General features: G+C 44.5%; 1 protein-coding gene across 7 annotated transcripts in view; it reads right to left on the bottom strand.

Annotated features, from left to right (window-relative positions):
- Nucleotides 1-18,490, bottom strand: part of LOC115193998 (sorbin and SH3 domain-containing protein 1) — a 69,649-nt gene that overhangs the window by 18,896 nt on the left and 32,263 nt on the right. For 6 of the 7 annotated variants that reach the window (XM_029753210.1, XM_029753215.1, XM_029753209.1 and 3 more), the window contains 4 exons: nucleotides 17,395-17,491; nucleotides 10,957-11,071; nucleotides 9,063-9,146; nucleotides 652-701 (listed from right to left, as the gene is read on the bottom strand). In XM_029753210.1, the coding sequence (XP_029609070.1) occupies nucleotides 652-701; nucleotides 9,063-9,146; nucleotides 10,957-11,071; nucleotides 17,395-17,491 (346 nt within the window). The remainder of the gene's footprint in view (nucleotides 1-651; nucleotides 702-9,062; nucleotides 9,147-10,956; nucleotides 11,072-17,394; nucleotides 17,492-18,490) is intronic. The other variant, XM_029753213.1, reaches the window with a different exon arrangement.

Here is an 18,490-nt window from a genome sequence, read left to right as displayed (position 1 = left end):
AATAGCGCACATAAATCTCTGCTGACAATTACAAAGTGATCCAAGTCGTAACGCTGCTGGTTTGCTTAATGACCAAACACCCTCTTTCATATAAAAGTTATTCTTGTTATACGATGCAGGCGCTTCACACACCCACTCTGGGGGGATAACGTTTTCTGTAAAGTTACGTAGCTGTAGGGGTGGAGTAGAGCGCAGTTCCCTGTCTCTCTCCACTCACAAATGACATCCAGGTTTGACTCAGGGGCTGTTTGCTTTCAGCTTTAAATAAATCGCCACATAGTAACCATGTCCCCACCACCACCTCCTCCACTAACCCCCCCCCCCCCCCCCCCAAATCTCTCCAAAGCAGACAGAGGACACACTGTACTGGTAGATTTTACCCTTGTTAATAGAAGCCTCTCTCTCTCTCTTTCTCTCTCTCTTTCTCTCTCTCTCTCTCTCTCTCTCTCTCTCTCTCTCTCTCTCTCTCTCTCTCTCTCTCTCTCAGGAAGCAGTCTCAGGGGAAATCTTCACAGGGTGTTCAAACGCACACAAAAAAAAATCCCTGCTGACAGCACTCCTAAAAACGCACCCCAAACACAGACAAACACGCGTTTGGGAATGGATAAGCAATAAGACAGAAACATAGAGGTAAGACAAGCATGGACTTACTACTTCTGTAGGTCGGAGGCTGTTTCCAGAGGGCTGAAAGAGGGGGCACTCTGCAACAGACCAAACAAAGAAGTCATTGATAAATCCACAGGAAGGTCTCTTCCAGCTAAAACAGATGCAGGAGCATTAGGTGTCGTGAGGTTCTCTTCTCTCGCTCTCCTGTGTCTGTCTGTAGTGTCTCCAAAGCCTGCGATTCTTAGCTCTGCTGGACGACGCTTTTACATGGAGGAGCAAGCGTGTGTTTTGGCCGGCATGCAAGTTGGAGAACAAGCGGGAGTGAGGAGGGGTGCAGGGGGGTGGGCGTGCATCGGTCAGGGGAGGGGGCCCATGCGTGGAGGGGGCTCTCACTAGGCTCAGCCAATAGGCTGGTGTCTCTCACAGAGGGCCTCTCTTTTGTCTGGTATTGAGTCACTCTCATTACCACTGGACCAGACCGGGGGACAATTAACCAGCTGGTGGTGCAAGCAGGCCAAATTACACACACATACACACAGAAACACACAGAAACACACACACAAATATCGTCACAGTATAATGCAAATAACAACAGTTCCTGAATACAGTAAAAGCAATTAGAAACGGAGTCAGACATTTACAATAACACACAAATAAAGTCAAACTAACACAAAGACATATAGTATAAGCACAAGCATACATACATAAACAAACAAGGAAGGGTGAGTGAATAAGTTTGTTTATAGGACTGCGCCGTGTGAGCTAACAACACGCGTTATCTTATTTGATGTTATTCTGGGGAGGTTACTAACCCCAAAACACAGGGAGAGCCATTCGCTGGGGGGTGGTTTAGAGCTCGCTAATTTTAGCCCACTGTTTCTGTTGCTTTTCTCCTTGCGACGTCACAGAGTGTCAAAATAACAGACATGCCATGCGGGCTATGAATAAAAGCACAAGTGTTGTTTGCAAATAATATTGCACAATCCCAAGCGCCAGCCTGGCCCTTCTCGTAGCACCACACGTTTTCACACCCGCCCCATCTCAAACAGACGACCAGACCAGTAGCATACGGCACAGGCTTATTTCTCACAACATGCATTCCCTCTGGTTGCCAGGGGAGGAGGATCATTAATAACCTTTCAAAATAAATGCCTATCTTTATAAGACCAGCATTCAGCCTGGAAGGTCTATAGACTAATCTATTTATAAAGCCAAATGTTCCACGGGCACTTCACCCCCCTCTTCGAGAACATGCCACTGCCACATAATGTTCTGTCTTCTCACTTTCATGTCCTTATATCCCTCTCTGTCTGACAGAATTGGGTTCAAACACTATTGATAATCATTTCAAATACTTTAGCTGGACTTGATTGAGCTTGCCTGGCACAATGGAGCCAATAGAATAGTTGCAAATCTGCAAACCCCACCCATCTGGCACTCCAAGCAGGCTAAAGTAAATGCTCAGGTCTGCTGACTGAACTCCCAGTCCCTCTCAACACAGGATGAAATGAATGGTTTCTTGTGCTACTTGTGGGTAATTGAGATGACACTACGCTGCTCTGATGGAAAATAAACAGGAAATAGAGGTGAGAGGCTTATCTGAACTAAAAGAAGTAGATCTCATTCTGAATATTTATGAGAGATTTACAAGCCTGGGGATTCTCAGCAATGTACGTTAGATGTATAGATACCAGTGGAGGCTCCTCAGAGGAGCAAGGGGAAGACCATCCTCCTCAGTGAATTTCAGAAAAATGTAAATAGTGATAGTGCAATATGTAACTTTTTGGGCAACCCGACCAAATTCACATAGAAATGTGAGTTACAGATCTATAATTCTAGTGAAAGTAAGTCTAAGAAGTGGTAGATCTGTTCAATATGTGCTATCTATATGCTAGGTTTTTGGGTCTTTTACTTTCGGTTTTACTACAGCTTCAAACAGCTGAAACAATATTTTTCGTTATGGGAAATATATTTCACAGCAGTGATTCTCTACACTATACTAGCTTATTTTGTCCCATAAACTGAAATTAGGCAAACTATTTGAGCTTTAGCAACCAGGAAATGGTGCAGAGATTTCTTTAAAAAGCAAGCGGCAGTGAGGAGTTATCCTTTTATCCTATTCAGATAAATCTATGCTAAATATATTCACGTAACCCAATAATTGATTAAAACACAATGTTTTGCAATGAAAGTCTACAGTAGCCTCAACAGCACTCTGTGGGGTAGCACCGTGGTGAAGCCTGAGGACAGCTAGTTTCCGTCCTCCTGTGGGTACATTGACTTCAATACAAAACCTAGGAGGCTCATGATTCTCAACCCCTTCCATAGACTTACACAGTAATTTTGACAACTTCCAGAGGATGTCCTCCAACCTAGCAGAGCTCTTGCAGCATGAGCTGACATTTTGTCCACCAAGTACTGAAAGCATAAGCTACAGCTAGCTAGCACTGCAGCGCAAAAAATGTGGTGAGTAGTTGACTCAAAGAGAGAGAAAGACAATAGTTGAACAGTTTTAAACAAATAAATTTCTTCAAAAATAAAGGAGAAATGAGAGAGAGAGCTATATTTCACTTTCTCTTTCACGTTTTAGCTAGCGAATACAGCTAGATAGTTTAGCCTACTCAAACACCTGGCTCAAACAGAGAGAGATGCCATGTTAGCTAGCTGGCTCTGGCTATCCAGCACTGGAACTTTTCCAAGTCAAGGTAAGCTTTTGTTTTTATTAATTTATTGCCACCGGGACCCGCCTGTGTAACTTCTAAACTGCTTGCTGACTGTACACAGTACTGCCTGATTTTAGCGGGTTCACTAATGCATTAGTTCTAGCAGCTATGTTGACTATGATGTTAGCTAATATGGTGACAATGATGTAGGCTGTGTGTAGCGGTTAGCGGTTATGATATGAAAGTTTGGCTTTGAAGGGTTTTTCCGCCTGGTCACAGACAGCTGATGTGTTGTACACTGAAGTCCACAAGCGAAGAGAGGTGAGAGGAGGGGAGCGCGTAGATGCGAGAAGGAATTAACGAGCAAAGTGATCATGCTGTTTGTGTGTGGCTGCTATGAAAGTGAACTGTGTTTGTTTGTGATCAGGGGTGTATTCATTCCGCCGATTCTGTTGAAAAACCTTTCTTAAATGGAAGCAAACGGAACGAAGCGGGAATAAATATAGCAGAATTTGTCCAATAGAAACTCTTGTTTGCAACTGTTGGACTAATGATTACACCCTAGATCAGCTAGATGCAGGCAAAGGTGTGCAAGGCAGTATTGAATGTGTCACTGTCTGTCACCTTGATTACAAAATAATGGATATTTCATTCATAGGCTAGGTTGTAGCAACCTCATGATGGGTATAGGGAAAATTAGAGTATCATGTAGTAGCCTAAACCAATCAACGTTACATTGAGATGGGTAAATGGATTATGAATGACAGTCATCCAATATGCTGTAATAGAAATAAGGCCATGATCATTAAACATATAATTGTCCTCCCTCATCTTAATCGGCACTGATACAGTGGTCCCGTGTGGCTCAGTTGGTAGAGCATGGTGTTTGCAACACCAGGGTTGTGGGTTCGATTCCCACGGGGGACCAGTACGGAAGAAAAAAAAATGTATGAAATGTATGCATTCACTACTGTAAGTTGCTCTGGATAAGAGCGTCTGCTAAATGACTAAAATGTAAATCTAGTTTATGGCAGGTTGACATAACAATAAAATGTTGAACAGAAACAGACATGCTTTGCAAGGGTTCCCCCATATGTTGGATGCCAAATATGATTAACCCTTCAATCAGAAACATTCCATGTAAAGTGGACTGCAAAAGAATGTCTCTAAAGATGGAAAGTGCATGAACAACTGTCACTAGCATGCCAAGATCCCGGAAGTCAAACAATGATTTCAGACAGATTATTGCAGACATCTGACGTCTCTTTGTGTAATGTGTGATTTCAATGGAAATTATGGGACACATCATTTTAGAAGCTGTTTACCAATCTGGGCGGATGAAGGTACCGTGAATTCCTTTCCCCTGACACTGTTTTAACATTGTTTGCCCAATTTCATACGCCAGTTTCCAAACCGGTGTCTGTGACGACTCAAAGAAATGTACTACTTTGCTGGTGGGGGATATATTTGGCCAACATTGCTGGTTGGGGTGCTATGGGCTTTGTTTATTTATATTCAAAAATAGGAATCATGAGTGTATCACTATGTAATGGGCGCCTTTCCTTCGAAAAGCGAATCCTCATTTAGACAAGTTCTTATAAAAACACTGGCTAACCTAGCATGTTGTTATAGCTGTATCCTTAACCCTCTCCACATAAAGTGCTTAGAGATAAAGGTTAATTATAAACCGGGTGGCTCAAACCCTGAATGCTGATTGGCTGAAAGCCGTGGTATATCAGACCGTATACCACGGGTATGACCAAACATTTATTTTTACTGTTCTAATTACGTTGGTAACCAGTTTATAATAGTAATAAGGCACCTCTGTATCCAGCCGTTGAGCCTAAGAACAGCCCTTAGCCGTGGTATATTGGCCATATACCACACCCCCTCGTGCCTTATTGCTTAGGTACGTAACAGAGGTTATATATGAAAACACAATGAGCTGATGGGATTATGGGTTACTTCCGGGCGAACATTAAGGTTGTGATGGAGTATCATAATGGAATGGCACCCTATTCCCATTATAGTGCACTACTTTCCACCTGGGCCTATAGGGCCCTGGTCCAAAGTAGTGCACTATATGGGGAATAGGGTGTCATTTGGGACGCAACCTATCAGTCAGGGTATGACTCAGTGCAAAGACTGTGGTTAGAGTCAGACACTTTATCAGTGGTCCCACACGCAGCTGCCCCCTCAGTGACAGCGTACACTAGACAGACTAGCCACTGACGGAGTCACTCAGTCGGAACACAGAAGGCCAAAATGTTCTTCCTAACCATAAATATGTATGGCATTTTGGCTTCCGTTCCGCCTTGTATATCCATGGAGTTGTGACTGAACGCAACTGTGATCATACGAATGTCCAGACCTCTGACTGTGACCTCATACATAAGTTGTGACCTTTGAGTTGTATTAATGGTTGATGTGATTAAACAATAATATCACTGCATCTATCTGGTTATTAGTGATGGGGGGGAACACATATCGGGATAATATTTTTGACGGTATATCGTGTTGTTTTGACAATATTTCAATATTCTTTTTGCGGTAGTTTGCTGTACCTGCACCACAATTCCAGTATTTTTCCTTCCTAGCTTGTTCTCCATCTTCTTTTTAAATAGGGAGCCAATTTGTTTTCAACGTTTGTTTGGAACATCGAATCGCAATAAAATAACAGTATCGAATCACAATACATATAAACTGAACAAAAATATAAATGCAACATTAAAAGTGTTGGCCCCATGTTTCATGAGCTGAAATAAAAAAATCCCTGACATTTTTCATACACACAAAAAATTGTTGAACGGCGCGTTTATATATTTGTTCAGTATAGGATCATGAGAATCGCAATACATATCGCATCTGCACCTAAGTATCGTGATAATGTCGGCTCATCAGGTCCCTGGCAATTCCCAACCATACTGGTTATGACCAGGCTTTCGGAGCAACAGGGATTGTGATTATAAGACAATGTCCTACAAGTATAAGAGGTCAGAAAATCCCTTTATCTATTGTTAGATCATTATGCTGTCAAGAAACCATTCAGCTCTTGGACTTAACTTCGGGAAAAATATTAAGAACAAATATTGTGAAAGAATACTCAGGTTTCCTCCTTAGGTTGATCATCATGTGTTACATGGACATACATGGAGTCTAGACGAGCTAGACCTTCCAAGAAGAAGCCATCATCCCATGAGCACTCTAAGAACTCATAGATTGAGTCACCATAATCCAGACGAGATATGCCAATTTAAACCCAATGTGCCAAGGTGTCTAGCCCACCCCTTGAGGGTCAAATACTACACAAACCAGGTGTATCTGGAGCGTTGAGTCAGTTGGTCATCAAATTGAGCTCATCTGGCAACCATCCACGCGCCCTGAGACATCTCACTTGGAGGCCAAAGTTTCTAGTACTACCCACTCTTTACCCTAATATAACCAACCAGGAGTTGCCGGACATGAGTTGCTGGAGTCTGAGACGGACAAGACTTTCCATGGATGCCACTGTGACTCAAAGAGAAGGTTGGGAAGAGGAGAAGGTGTGGTTTCCAGGCAGACTCCAAGGTGGAGGTTGGCCCTGACTGTCTGACTGACTGACTGACTGACTGACAGAGCAGACGGCAAGGAGACGGAACATCTGTTTGTGGGCAGCCAGTGAGTCTGAGTACTTGTCTGGTGCCAACTGATGCCCGAGGCATGTAGCCTATCAGTATTTATCAAAGCTACCCACCGTATCTCAAACTTCTGAATCAACCTTGACAACATGCCCTCACTTGTAAAAGTTACTATAGTAAATATACCAGTCTAGACAGCACTCCTTGATTCAATAGGGGCTGCCGTGTAATGCTTGCATGGGCACTGTTGGACCCTTTACAGGCTACAGGGCTGAGCCAAGCCATTTTGTGCTGGCCTGGTTTTATATACTACCATAGTTGTCAGACACTGTACTGGAAAGGACCATGTGAAAGGAAAATATCAGAGACAGCACAATACAGTTCGGGTCAGCATGTTAGTATGAAAAGGGTATAACAGTTTTGATCTGAGGGTGTCACCACAGTTGAATCACCTTGCCCAGTCCTCTGGCGTTTGCTACGTGTCCTCATTCATAGGGTTCCCATCAATGCGACAACAAAAAAGTTCCACATGGGTGCTGAGTTAATGACATGATACAGAGGACACGGTGCCAGTGTCGGCATAGCCGTGAGGATCCCGTTGTAAGGGACAAAATGGAAAGATGGCTTTCTGCCTGATGCAGCCATAACAGCTGTGGGATTTATCACTTACATGTATTCTTCATTATCATATACGGTGGCAGTAGGACACCTAACTGTATTGGATATATAATTAGCCTCACAAATGGACAATGTGTAAAATTGCAAATCATCTAAATCACCGGATAAGGGCCCATTGCTACTGTAGGTCGTCATACAATGTTCAGCTGACAACATAGTTGATGTAGCTAAGATACAATCCAAACTCAGCAAGCCTCACAGATGAAGAGCAGGTGCCAATATTTACAGGATGAAAGTTTAACGTTTTAAAAAGACAGCCCACTTTCGGGTGTTGCTGAAGTCAAAAGATGGGAGTTGTTCCAGAATGTATAAAACGTGCAAAATAAAATAACAAGCAATGATAGCGATGACGGCATGAGCATTGCAAACCACCTCATAACCATTAACTGCATTGCTTTGCCACAGACCCACTTGTCTTTCACACTTCTGACTGAGAGTAGAAAGAAAAATGTAAAAATGTGTTGTATATACAATGATAGAGCTATATCTAGAGTTCATTGAGTAACTATAGAGCTGGGAAAAGTGATCGCAGGCAATTACTCAAGGTAAGGTCGCATTGCGAGACTTTTAGGAAGGGATAACAGCTTGTTTATATTCAGTAAAGGTTTGCAGATGTGAGGTAAAGTTGTTGGAGTAGTCCTTACAGACAGACATATACTGAACAAAAATATAAACGCAACATGTAAAGTGTTGGTCCCATGTTTCACGAGCTGAAATAAAAGATCCCAGAAATCTTCCATATGCACAAAAAGCTTATTTCTCTTCAATTTTGTGCACAAATTTGCTTACATCCCTGTTAGTGAGCATTTTTCCTTTGCCAAAATAATCTATCCACCTGACAGGTGTGGCATATCAAGAAACTGATTAAACAGCATGATCATTACAAAGGTGCATCTTGTGCTGGGGACAATAAAAGGCCACTCTAAAATGTGCAGTTTTGTCACACAACACAATGCAACAGATGTCTCAAGTGTTGAGGGAGCATACAATTAGCATGCTGACTGCAGGAATGTCCAACAGAGCTGTTGCCAGATAATTTAATGCTAATTTCTCTACCATAAGCCGCCTCCAACATCATTTTAGAGAATTTGGCAGTGCGTCCAACCGCAGACCACGTGTAAACATGCCAGCCCAGGACCTTCAAATCCGGCTTCTTCAACTGCGGGATCATCTGAGACCAGCCACCCGGACAGCAGATGAAATTGTGGAGCATTTCTGTCCGTAATAAAGCCCTTTTGTCTGAAAAAATGAATTCTGATTGGCTGGGCCTGGCTCCCCTGCCCCTGCCCAGTCATGTGAAATCCATAGATTAGGTCCTAATGAATTCATTTCAATTGATTGATTTCCTTATATGAACTGTAACTCAGTAAAATCGTTGAAATTGTTGCATGTTGCTTTTATATTTTTGTTCAGTAGTTTGTTTAAGCATTTAAACTTGGATGTTATTACCACATGCATTGTTTAAATACACTGTCACTTTAAGACAGCAACCACTTACCGCTTTATCAAACTCCATCTCTGAAAAGAATCTATACCAAGGCTCATTCTCTAAATCTACATCTTCTGGACTAATGTGCTGAGTCTACAGGGGCATGGCAAAAAGGAAAGGAGGAGAAAGACAAAGAGAAGACAGTTCAGACAGCACAGAATTTACAGACACAGGCAATGAGGCTATGACACATTCTTGATGTGATCCAAACAACACTCCCACATTCCCGACATGCTGAATTTCTAAACAAAACATTTCCTAATCCAAAGGAATTCCTGAAGATTGGTCTTTATGACAGGTGAGTTATCCAAGGCGAAAAAACAAATGGACATTTCTGAAACGTGGATCTCATACAGATGTCGGATTTGTTCTCAAATGTATAAAGACATAGAACGCATATTGACGTGTGACATCAACAAATAATATAAAGCAGTCATCAGAATTGTACTCAACTACAGTATGCAGTCTGTGCACATGTGTAAGAGAAGACACAGAAGTGTGCTTTCATAGGTCCCATCTGCTTCTTATGATTGTATTCCTACTGAAATCGTATTATTCTACCTCTCTTAATGTGAATATATCTCCTAACATGTTTATGTATAGTATATTTCAATCATTGAGCCACAATGACAATAAGGAAGACCATACTTCACAGAACAACAGATATACTAGGCTAGATGAAAATAAGAGACCGAATAGCCTTCTGCTAACGCTGCCAGGAACCTGCCACAGAACCACAGAGCGTGTCCTGTAATTAAAGAAATTGTCACATCATACACAGTGTCTGTCTGACAATGGTGGAAAGCATTAACAAGGCCTTGATCTCTACTGTTCAGTATGTGCTGCCACTGGCATGGGTCCTAACCCATAACAGCTCACCATAACTGAGCTCCAGACAAACAATGATTGCATTATGATATAATCAAATAACTATTGTACTGTAGAGAAGCTTCTCTATTCTCTTCTGTATGAGCCACACAAAGAGGCTATCAACTAAACCAACTGTCAGCTAAAACCCATATGCAGCATTTGTTTAAAGGCCCACTCACTAATGAATCTCATGACACATTAATAAGTGATACTGTTTATGTCATCAAAAAAATTGACTGTAAAAATCACAGTGGGCCTTTAATGCCCCTATCACAGTGGGCCTTTAATGCCCCTATCACAGTGGGCCTTTAATGCCCCTATCACAGTGGGCCTTTAATGCACCTATCACAGTGGGCCTTTAATGCCCTTATCACAGTGGGTCTTTAATGCCCCTATCACAGTGGGCCTTTAATGCCCCTATCACAGTGGGTCTTTAATGCCCCTATCACAGTGGGCTATTAATGCCCCTATCACAGTGGGCCTTTAATGCCCCTATCACAGTGGGCTATTAATGCCCCTATCACAGTGGGCCTTTAACGCCCCTATCACAGTGGGCCTTTAATGCCCCTATCACAGTGGGCCATTAACGCTGCCCGGATTCAGTCCTTTCAGTTGAACCCGGGTGGCATACACTGTATTGGGACACTGACCTACAGGTATTCATACTGTCAAAGAATGAAAAATATCCATAGCATTTTTTGTCCATAAACTGTGTACTGTGTCAGACTCCTTTCCAAGCAGATTCAAGCCAATTTTTGCTGTTGAAACACTGCAAGACAATGGCCATGGCTGGTAAGTGATAGCTCCATACCACCAGCTAGGTCATCTGTCATTGTAATAGTATCATCTTTTAGGAATGTTGTACACATGGCAATTCAGTCTACACATACGTTACCTACTAGAGCTGCCCTAGTTAATGAAGCAGCCACCTAAAGCTCTTAGAGGGAAACAGCTTACACAACATGCGTAGAATAGAGACTAAAGAGGCAAACACAAAATCACATGCGTGGCATTGGGAGCATGGCTGTCGTACCTTTCTTTCCAGTTTCAGCACCGACGATTTTCCCGGCTCGTACTCGAAGATGCTCTTGGGCTCGGCACGGTACTTCCTGGTGTCTACCTTTTTGTCAGGGGGCTCCCAGTCGTTCCTGTAGGGGGGAGGGGAGGAGAGAGCAAATCCCTATTAAGTCAAGCAGTCTCCATGGCAACTAGCTGGGGCTAGTTTTTTGGGTGACAGCTCCATCATCAATAGTGTTTTCCCGTACAGTAAAGCTCGTGCCCCTCCCACTCTCCATCTCTTTTAGTCTCCCTCTCTCTCCCTCTCTCTCTCTCTATCAGAGCTGTTTTAAAATAGATTATTTAATAAAGAATAAAATGTACGGTCATGTCAAGGCACGAATCAAATCATGCTACCTAACTAGATTGAACCAAAGACCCTAGCTGCATTTCCTGAGAGAATAGACCACAAGGTTGGGGCGGCAGATAGCCTAGTGGTTAGAGGGTTGGGCCAGTAACTGAAAGGTTGCTGGATCAAATCCCTGAGCTGACAAGGTAAAAATCTGTTGTTTTGCTCCTGGACAAGGCAGGTAACCCACTGTTCCCCTGTAGGCTGTCATTGTAAATAAGAATTTGTTCTTGTTCTAGTTAAATAAATATTTAAAAAATAAATATATATAAAAAAGTGTGGTTAATGTATTCTGCTTCAGAATATACAGTGAGCTCCAAAAGTACTGGGATAGTGACAATTTTGTTGTGGGTTTTAGCTCTGTACTCGGGATTTGAAATGATACAATGAGTATGGGATTAAAGTGCAGACTGTCAGTTTTCATTTGAGGGTATTTTCATCCATATCTCGGGTGAACTGCTTAGAAATTACAGCACTTTTTGTACATAGTCCCCGCAATTTAGAGGACCAAAAGTACTGGGAGAAATTCACTTATATGTGGATTAAAGTAGTCAAAGGTTTACTATTTGGTCCCATAATCCTAGTTTGCCATGATTACTTCAAGGTTGTGACTCTACAAACTTGGTGGATGCATTTGCAGTTTTTTTGGTTGTGTTTCAGATTAAAACAACTGGCCCTAGTGTTGCATTAAATACTTTTACGGAAACAAATGCTTTCTATCACACTGAGACCCAGCAATAAAATGTTTTCCTGTCTAGTGGACATCAGTTCTTGGTCCGTATCTCTGAGGCCATGCAAGCCACTGTATTAAGTCCTGTTGTCCCTTTGAGAGGGACAACTTTATCTTCCTGGTACTAAAAAAAATGTATGCCGTCAAAATTAGCACATTTTATGGACATTTTAAAAGAAGTGTGTGTAATTATTCATGATAATTTTTTGATATTCAAATGGTTTCTAGTAAGTGAATATCTCAGGAATAGTTAAGTGAGTTGTCAGGACTGTGTAATAATATTATTCACATTAAATAAGAGCTAAATAAGAGCTTATTAAGAAATGTCCTATTTGGAGGTGTCACGCCCTGACCAGGTGAACTCGGGTATATTGGGTCAGGGTGTGTCATGTTAGGTATTTTTCCTTGGTTTGTGTTTGGTTTACGTTTTAGCCTTGTGTAGGCTCTAGGTGGGTTATTTCTATGTTGGGTTCTGTTGATTCCCAATCAGAGACAGCTGTCGCTAATTGTCTCTGATTGGGATCACATTTAAGTTGCTGTTTTCCCCACGCTGTTTGTGGGGTGTTGTCTCTTTGTTTGAGCACGTAACGTATCGGCATTTTTCTTGATTTTTGTGTACATGTTTAATTCCAGTGTGTTGAATAAACATGTGTTCGCTCCCAGCTGCGTTTTGGTCCGCTTCCTCGTCACCAGGCGACGAACGTTACAGAACACCCCACCGAACCAGGACCAAGCAGCGGGAGGATAAGGAGCGCGAGAGATGGGCTCACGAGGGGAAGGAGTTCTGGACCTGGGAGGAGATCATGTCGGGGAAAGGACCCTGGCGGAAGGATTCCCAGGTCGAGGAGGTAAAGCCAGCCGGTAGACGGAGTCGCAGGCGGCGGTCGAGGAGGCCCGGAAAACACCCCCAAGAAAATTTTGGGGGGGGGCTAATGGGGTGGTCCGGAAGGGCAGAGGAAGAGCCCAGACCACTGCTCTCGTGGGGGATGACGGCGGAGGAAGAGACGAAGATGAGGCAGTTGATTGAGGACCTGCAGAGGGAAGATCTGGAGGAGGAGCCATGGTATGCGGAGTTGCGCGCTGTGTCGCCAGTGCGCCCGCACAGCCCGGTGCGTCCGGTGGACATGCCCAGCACATGCCGTGCTAGGATGGGCATCCAGCCAGGACGAGTGGCTAAACCGGCTCCACACTTCAGGTCACCAGTGCGTGTTCACAGTCCTGTCTGGCCCGTTCCTGTTCCCCGCACCAAGCCCACGGTGCGTGTCCACAGTCCTGCCCGGCCCGTCCCTGCTCCCCGCACCAAGCCATGGGAAGCGGAGTTGCGCGCTGTGTCGCCAGTGCGCCCGCACAGCCCGGTGCGTCCGGTGGACATGCCCAGCACATGCCGTGCTAGGATGGGCATCCAGCCAGGACGAGTGGCTAAACCGGCTCCACGCTTCAGGTCACCAGTACGTGTTCACAGTCCTGTCTGGCCCGTCCCTGCTCCCCGCACCAGGTTGGTGGTGCGTGTCCCCAGTCCTGTCCGGCCCGTCCCTGCTCCCCGCACCAGGTTGGTGGTGCGTGTCCCCAGTCCTGTCCGGCCCGTCCCTGCTCCCCGCACCAGGTTGGTGGTGCGTGTCCCCAGTCCTGTCCGGCCCGTCCCTGCTCCCCGCACCAGGTTAGTGGTGCGTGTCCCCAGTCCTGTCCGGCCCATTCCTGCTCCCCGCACCAGGTTAGTGGTGCGTGTCCCCAGTCCTGTCCGGCCCGTCCCTGCTCCCCGCACCAGGCTAGTGGTGCGTGTCCCCAGTCCTGTCCGGCCCGTTCCTGCTCCCCGCACCAGGTTAGTGGTGCGTGTCCCCAGTCCTGTCCGGCCCGTCCCTGCTCCCCGCACCAGGTTAGTGGTGCGTGTCCCCAGTCCTGTCCGGCCCATCCCTGTTCCCCGCACCAAGCCCACGGTGCGTGTCCACAGTCCTGTCCGGCCCGTCCCTGTTCCCCGCACCAAGCCCACGGTGCGTGTCCACAGTCCTGTCCGGCCCGTTCCTGTTCCCCGCACCAAGCCCACGGTGCGTGTCCACAGTCCGGCACGGCCCGTGTCCGGTCCACCGGTGCCCAATCCTGTTCCGGTCGACGGCTCCGCTCCGGAGCCTGAGCATGCCGCTCCACAGTGGTCCAGTCCGGGCCAGAGGGGTAGGGTTAAGGTGAAGGCGGGGGAAAGAACACGCCCGGGGCCAGAGCCTCCACCGAGGGTGAGGCGCCCACCCAGGTCCCCCCCCTAATGGGGGGGGGGGGGTTCTGTCACGCCCTGACCAGGTGAACTCGGGTATATTGGGTCAGGGTGTGTCATGTTAGGTATTTTTCCTTGGTTTGTGTTTGGTTTACGTTTTAGCCTTGTGTAGGCTCTCGGTGGGTTATTTCTATGTTGGGTTCTGTCGATTCCCAATCAGAGACAGCTGTCGCTAATTGTCTCTGATTGGGATCACATTTAAGTTGCTGTTTTCCCCACGCTGTTTGTGGGGTGTTGTCTCTTTGTTTGAGCACGTAACGTATCGGCATTTTTCTTGATTTTTGTGTACATGTTTAATTCCAGTGTGTTGAATAAACATGTGTTCGCTCCCAGCTGCGTTTTGGTCCGCTTCCTCGTCACCAGGCGACGAACGTTACACGAGGACACACTATTTTTTAAATCTCCTGTACCCAAATCTCCTGTACCCCCCCCTGTACTGTAATGTCACGTTTTTCATATTTACGTCCTAATTTTACACGTACAATAAAAGATAAATAACTATATTTTTTCACATTGTTTTCTTGGTTAAAAGATTTTTTATACCCCAAACACTTACTGCATGTTATGTAACAATGTGATAAAATAAATAAAATGAATCTACACTTTTTGGGGAGGCCTCAGGAGGCTATTACCCCCATTACTTATGGATCAAACTGCTTATCGTAGTGGGAAAAATGTTGCAAACGTCATTGTCAAAGAGCAGAGAGTGTTCCACAAATGGATAGCCATCACAAATGCAGTCTCAGCAGGGTTACACGCTAGAGGTAACTAGATGTAACATGTACAGTGCATTCAGAAAGTATTGATTTGGAAAGGCAAACACCTGTCTTTATAAGGTCCCACATTTGACAGTACATGTCAGAGCAAAAACCAAGCCATGAGGTCGAAGGAATTGTCCGTAGAGCTCCGAGACAGGATTGTGTCGGGGCACAGATCTGGGGAAGGGTACCAAAACATTTCTGCAGCACTAAAAGTCCTCAAGAACACAGTGGCCTCCATCATTCTTAAATGGAAGACGTTTGGAACCACCAAGACTCTTCCTAGAGCTGGCCGCCTGAACAAACTGAGCAATCGGGGGAGAAGGGCCTTGGTCAGGGAGGTGACCAAGAACCCGATGGTCACTCTGACAGAGCTCCAGAGTTCCTCTGTGGAGATGGGAGAACCTTGCAGAAGGATTACCATCTCTGCAGCACTCCACCAATCAGGCCTTTATGGTAGAGTGGCCAGACGAAAGCCAATCCTCAGTAAAAGGCACATGACAGCCTGCTTGGAGTTTGCCAATGGGAACCTAAAGGACTCAGACCATGAGAAACAAGATTCTCTGGTCTGATGAAACCAAGATTGAACTCTTTGTCCTGAATGCTAAGTGTCACGTCTGGAGGAAACCTGGTACCATCCCTACGGTGAAGCATGGTGGTGGCAGCATCATGCTGTGGGGATGTTTTTCAGCGGCTGGGACTGGGAGACTAGTCAGGATCGAGGGAAAGACGAACGAAGCAAAGTACAGAGAGATCCTTGATGAAAACCTGCTCCAGAGCACACAGGACCTCAGACTGGGATGAAGGTTCACCTTCCAACAGAACAACGACCCTAAGCACACAGCCAAGACAATGCAGGAGTGGATTCGGGACAAGTCTCTGAATGTCCTTGAGTGGCCCAGCCAGAGCCTGGACTTGAACCCGATTGAACATCTCTGGAGAGACCAGAAAATAGCTGTCCAGCGACTCTCGCCATCCAAACTGACAGAGCATGAGAGGATCTGCAGAGAAGAATGGGAGAAACTCCCGAAATACAGCTGTGCCAAGCCTGTAGCGTCATATCCAAGAAGACTCAAGGCTGTAATCGCTGTCAAAGGTGCTTCACACAAAGTACTGAGTAAAGGCTCTGGATACTTATGTAAATGTGATATTTCCGGTTTTTATTTGTAATATATTTGCAAAAATGTCTAAAAAACAGTTTTTGACTTGTCATTATGGGGTATTGTGTGTAGATTGATGAGAATTTTTTTGGGGGGGGGAATCCATTTTAAAATAAGTCTGTAACGTAAATTTTTTTGAAAAAGTCGAAGCACTGTATACACCAAGGAAAGGGCTTGAGCTAATATGGCATGCCATCTGCAGCTTCCGTGAGCAACAGTTTATCCTCCATCACCTGTCTTCCTTCTTTCTCTTCATCACTCATTCCTCCACACGCTTTAGAGCAGCAAATTTGACCCCACAAGTTTTCTGAGCCCCAAAAAAAAAGAATATAAAAACAATATATACATTTAAAACACCAGCAAATCAGCTCCAAGTGATTTTAATTTTGGAAATCTGTTCCAAAATATTACCACGTATAATAGAGACATATATGTGATCGTATACAAATGAAAATAAGTTTTGAAATTATTATGTTTTTGTCAAATATTATATCTGTTTGGCTTCTTGTGTTCAAAGTGCAGTCAACAAATTATTTGTAATTATGTTCCGGCCCCCTGGCCATCTGCTGAAGAAAAAAATCGGCCCGCGGCTGAATCTAGTTTATGATCCCTGCCTTAGAGAGTGGATTTTCTTTGCCAGAACTAGCATTTAAGGGGAGGGGCGAGGAGGTTGTCTAATCACATCTAGTGTGACAAGCACAGGAGGTAGTAGAGGTTAGACAGGACCTAACTGGGGACAAGGTAACCATGAGGTTAGCATGAGTCAATGTCAAAGGTGAGGAACAAAGTACTGTTCCTACTGCTCTGTACCCATCTACTGTAGATGCCCTTCTGATTCCTGAAAAAAAATCAAATATAACCAGAAAAGTAGAATACTTGAATCCATGACAAGTGTGTAGTCAAGTGTGTAGGTTACATTTTACGTGATTACATTTTCAGTACCACACCAAACATGTTAGCTAAAATGAATATAATCGTATTCCTCTTATTACAGTCCCTCATCTAAAAGTGCTACCAAAAATGCATCCCCTTGTGAACAGCTCGGCAAAGGCAATTCATTTATAAGGAAGAGTAAGTTCATTGGGTTAAGAGGTCTTCGAGGACACACTATACTACTGTCCATATTTAAAGGAACGGCAATAGAAAAGGACTTACCTTTTGGCAGGTTTGAGGGAAGAGGACCGTGTTGGCACAGGCATAGACGACCTATGGTCAACTTCAGCAGCACTTTTTGATCGTGGGACCGCTTTCACTGAAAATAAACACAAAAGAACATCAGACCCTGCTCTGAAAGCGGCTTGTAATGTTTTGCTTAAACTGAAATCTTTCTCAGTGTCTAAAGTCTTCGTGTAGGGGCTCGTTCTCACAATTTGATTGTACAGTCAATTTAAACAAGATCCAAAAATCATGCTATTGAGATCACATTATAGATATTCTATTATATATATATATATATATATATATATATATAGTATCTCACAAAAGTGAGTACACCCCTCACATTTTTGTAAATATTTGAGTATATCTTTTCATGTGACAACACTGAAGAAATGACACTTTGCTACAATGTAAAGTAGTGAGTGTACAGCTTGTATAACAGTGTAAATTTGCTGTCCCCTCAAAATAACTCAACACACAGCCATTAATGTCTAAACCGCTGGCAACAAAAGTGAGTACACCCCTAAGTGAAAATGTCCAAATTGGGCCCAATTAGTCATTTTCCCTCCCCGGTGTCATGTGACTCGTTAGTGTTACAAGGTCTCAGGTGTGAATGGGAAGCAGGTGTGTTAAATTTGGTGTCATCGCTCTCACACTCCCTCAAACTGACTGGTCACTGGAAGTTCAACATGGCACCTCATGGCAAAGAACTCTCTGAGGATCTGAAAAAAAGAATTGTTGCTCTACATAAAGATAGCCTGGGCTATAAGAAGATTGCCAAGACCCTGAAACTGAGCTGCAGCATGGTGGCCAAGACCATACAGCGGTTTAACAGGACAGGTTCCACTCAGAACAGGCCGCGCCATGGTCGACCAAAGAAGTTGAGTGCACGTGCTCAGCGTCATATCCAGAGGTTGTCTTTGGGAAATAGACGTATGAGTGCTGCCAGCATTGCTGCAGAGGTTGAAGGGGTGGGGGGTCAGCCTGTCAGTGCTCAGACCATACGCCGCACACTGCATCAAATTGGTCTGCATGGCTGTCATCCCAGAAGGAAGCCTCTTCTAAAGATGATGCACAAAAAAGCCCGCAAACA

The sequence above is a fragment of the Salmo trutta genome, chromosome 5 (assembly GCF_901001165.1).
Source record: "Salmo trutta chromosome 5, fSalTru1.1, whole genome shotgun sequence".
Lineage (NCBI taxonomy): Eukaryota > Metazoa > Chordata > Actinopteri > Salmoniformes > Salmonidae > Salmo > Salmo trutta.
This window is presented reverse-complemented; position numbering and strand designations above follow the sequence as displayed.